Here is a 3,167-nt window from a genome sequence, read left to right on the forward strand (position 1 = left end):
ATTCATTCATTTTTTTATTTAATGATCCTTATATTTTACCAACTATAGAATTTTTTTTTGTGTATTTATAAGTGAGAATGGCCCAAGATTTACTACATATTGCAATACTAAACTTTCACATCATGTTACTTCGTATTTTATGTCTGGTTTTTATTTCAATTGGTGGGGCACAAGCAAGATCATGGAACAAGAAAGCTAAGCATTCGTTTAAAACCATTCAGGTCATTTTTAATATTTTTTATAAATTATAAATGATGTTTTTATTAAAATTATTTATTTTTTGTCAGACAATAACTGGAGATTTATTTGACTGTGTTGATATGTATAAGCAACCAGCATTTAACCATCCTTTGTTGAAAAATCACACTCTTCAGGTATTGAGCATTAAAAATATAAATCAAACTGATATTTTGTTTTTTATTGCATTGTATAATTCATTCGGCCCTTTAACTAGCCTAATAATCTTTGCAGTTAAAACCAAGCAATCTTCCAAAAGGAATGAAGCTTGCAAAATCTAAACCGGCTTCTTTTTATGGATTCAATGATACTTGTCCTTATGGTACTATTCTCATCCACCGTCCTTGGAAACAAGATTTAATTGAGTCTCAGATCTTGAAAAACCAATTTAGAGCACATGTTGCAGCTAACGACCAAATTAAAGGAAGCCACGTGAGTTATTATTATTTTTTTTATCACTTTTGTTATTATTATTATTTTAATTCAATATTTATAGAGTTCAAAGATAAATAATATTTGCATATACATAGTATGCAATAATTCAATCTAAAAATGGTGGTCCATTTTATGGAGCGTATGCAAAAATGGCGACATATAAGCTTCCGGATCTACAAGCCGATCAAACATCATCCAGCACTATATATCTTTTTGGCGATACAAGGGTTCCAAACAATGAACTCAATGTGATCCAGGCTGGTTGGCATGTAAGCTAATATATAATATTTATTAATATTGTTTTATATCATCACTAATAGATATCTAATTTCACAGATGTCAACATCCTTGTACAATTCTAGTTATCCTCGATTTTTTACTTATTTGACTGTAAGTATAAATCTTTCATTTTTTATTATATATATATATATATTCAATGTGCTAGTTTTGTTAGCGATAAAATATTTAATTATATATTTTCAGAGCGATGGGTATGAGACAGGATGTATAAATTTGCAATGTGGTACTGCTGGTTTTGTTAGCACCACTAATATTTATGGACCTGGAAGTTTTATTCAGCAATTTTCTACTTATGGCGGTGAACAGAAATATATATCCATACTAATCAGTAGGGTAATTTCTTTCTTTTTTTTAAAATGTGTTTTTTTTGAAGTTTAATCCTTATTAATAAATTGTATATTTTCATTTATAGGATAATAATACAGGGAATTGGTGGGTTACATATAATGATGAGCTACCACTTGGGTATTTCCCTAAGGAATTGGTTCCAAAGATGGATGATTATGCAGATGCAATGCAAATGGGTGGGCATGTTTACTCTCCCTCGAATGTGCCTAGTCCTCCGATGGGTAGTGGTCATCCAAGTAATGAAGGACGTAATAAAGCCGCTTATTTCATTCAAGTTCAGTTTGTGGATGAATCGAATAACTTGTTCGCTTTGAATGAAAATTATATTGAAGCTAAAGTTGATATCGGTGATTATTATAGCATATCGGATAATCATTATGTAGATGATAAAGATAAATATGTTTTTGCTTATGGAGGAGCTGGAGGCTTCAAATAAGAGATATCAATCCTCTGTGTAATAAATTATCCAAAGTTCATTAATAAATTTATATGAACTCTTTTTTTTGCTATTGTTCCATATTGTTCAAGAAAAGTTTTTTAAGTTTAGATCTATGTTTTTTAAAAGGAATTATTTTAGCCCAAAATAAGCCACTGGCTAAATTCAAAATGGATTCTTATCATGCCCAAACCCGACCGTCCATTGTGATATCAACCATTCTTTATTGTCAGGATCCTTTTCCAAATGTAGAGATTCTCTCTTTTATAAATAAAATAAAATATATTTATAATTATTTAATAAATTAAGTTTCAAACTATATAAATTACAAACAGATTATTTTTATATTTAAATTTTTTTTAAATAGATTTACTGATACATATAATTTTGTATCAAATTTCGTTATTACTCTGTATTTATTTTTATTTATAAAAAATAATTTATAAATTCTTTTTCTAATTTATTTTAACTTCCATTTTATTTTTATTTTTTTGTATATTATTTTTTTATTTAAGTGAAATAAATTACTAATTTTGTAGCAAATCTATTTTTGATTTATTAAAATTTGAAACTATTTTTTTTAGTTTATTATTGATATTAATTAGCCGGGATTGAATTTATTTTGTAGTTGCACCTTATATACACATTGAAAAAAATAGTGATAGCTGTGTATCTATCTATCATTTTGTTATACAACGCTAAATATTAAATGCCAAAATTTGCATAGGCTTGAGTTTCAAAGATAATAACTTCCCATGCTAGTGGTGTCAACTCAAGTAAAATGTTTTATATTGACTCTTTCAATACGATTCTTATTGTCAAGGGGATCATCTATAGTTTCCTGATTTATCTTTTTATAGTAGTTATGGAGACGACCGTGTAAAGCGTCCGAGGTCAACATATGATATTTTGCCTCATTATTATCATGGCAACACTTTGCATCTGAAATGCTCGTCCTAGTTTGGAAGACTGAGGCATCCAATTCTACTAGGTACATTACAAAACCTAAAAAAAATAACGACCAATATCCAAGTAAATTTCAAGGATGCACCAAACTTCACAGGTCAAAGTCTCATGGGCAAACACCATCCCCATGCCAATCAAATGGCATGCACAATATTATAGGAGTTGTCTGCAGCTGCTTGAGAAGGTTTTTGCAACAAGTAATTATCACAAGTTCCTCTAAAAAAATGTCTTGCTTCTTTCATTTTGTCTTGGTTGCCTTCTTTTCATGTTTTTCTTGGTTGCCTTATAACGATGTTTAGTTTGGTCATAGTTTTCATTTCTGCTAAAGATTCATTTGGGTTCAATCTGAAAAGAATCTAACGTATAAATGGGTTCAGTCTAATGAAAGAAGGTAAGTTCTACAAGGTCATATGCTTTTAATTAATCAACTAGTATTTGATAAATC

At 29.1% G+C, this 3,167-nt stretch overlaps 1 protein-coding gene across 1 annotated transcript; it reads left to right on the forward strand.

Moving 5' to 3' along the window:
* Window positions 1-821: 821 nt before the first annotated feature.
* LOC122048800 lies at window positions 822-1,756 on the forward strand. Its single transcript, XM_042610324.1, has 4 exons — window positions 822-941; window positions 1,009-1,062; window positions 1,156-1,305; window positions 1,385-1,756. Exons 1-4 carry the CDS (start codon window positions 822-824, stop codon window positions 1,754-1,756), a joined length of 696 nt encoding a protein of 231 aa, XP_042466258.1.
* The last annotated feature ends 1,411 nt before the right edge of the window (window positions 1,757-3,167 follow it).

This window comes from Zingiber officinale, chromosome 2B (assembly GCF_018446385.1).
Source record: "Zingiber officinale cultivar Zhangliang chromosome 2B, Zo_v1.1, whole genome shotgun sequence".
NCBI classification, from domain to species: Eukaryota; Viridiplantae; Streptophyta; class Magnoliopsida; order Zingiberales; family Zingiberaceae; genus Zingiber; species Zingiber officinale.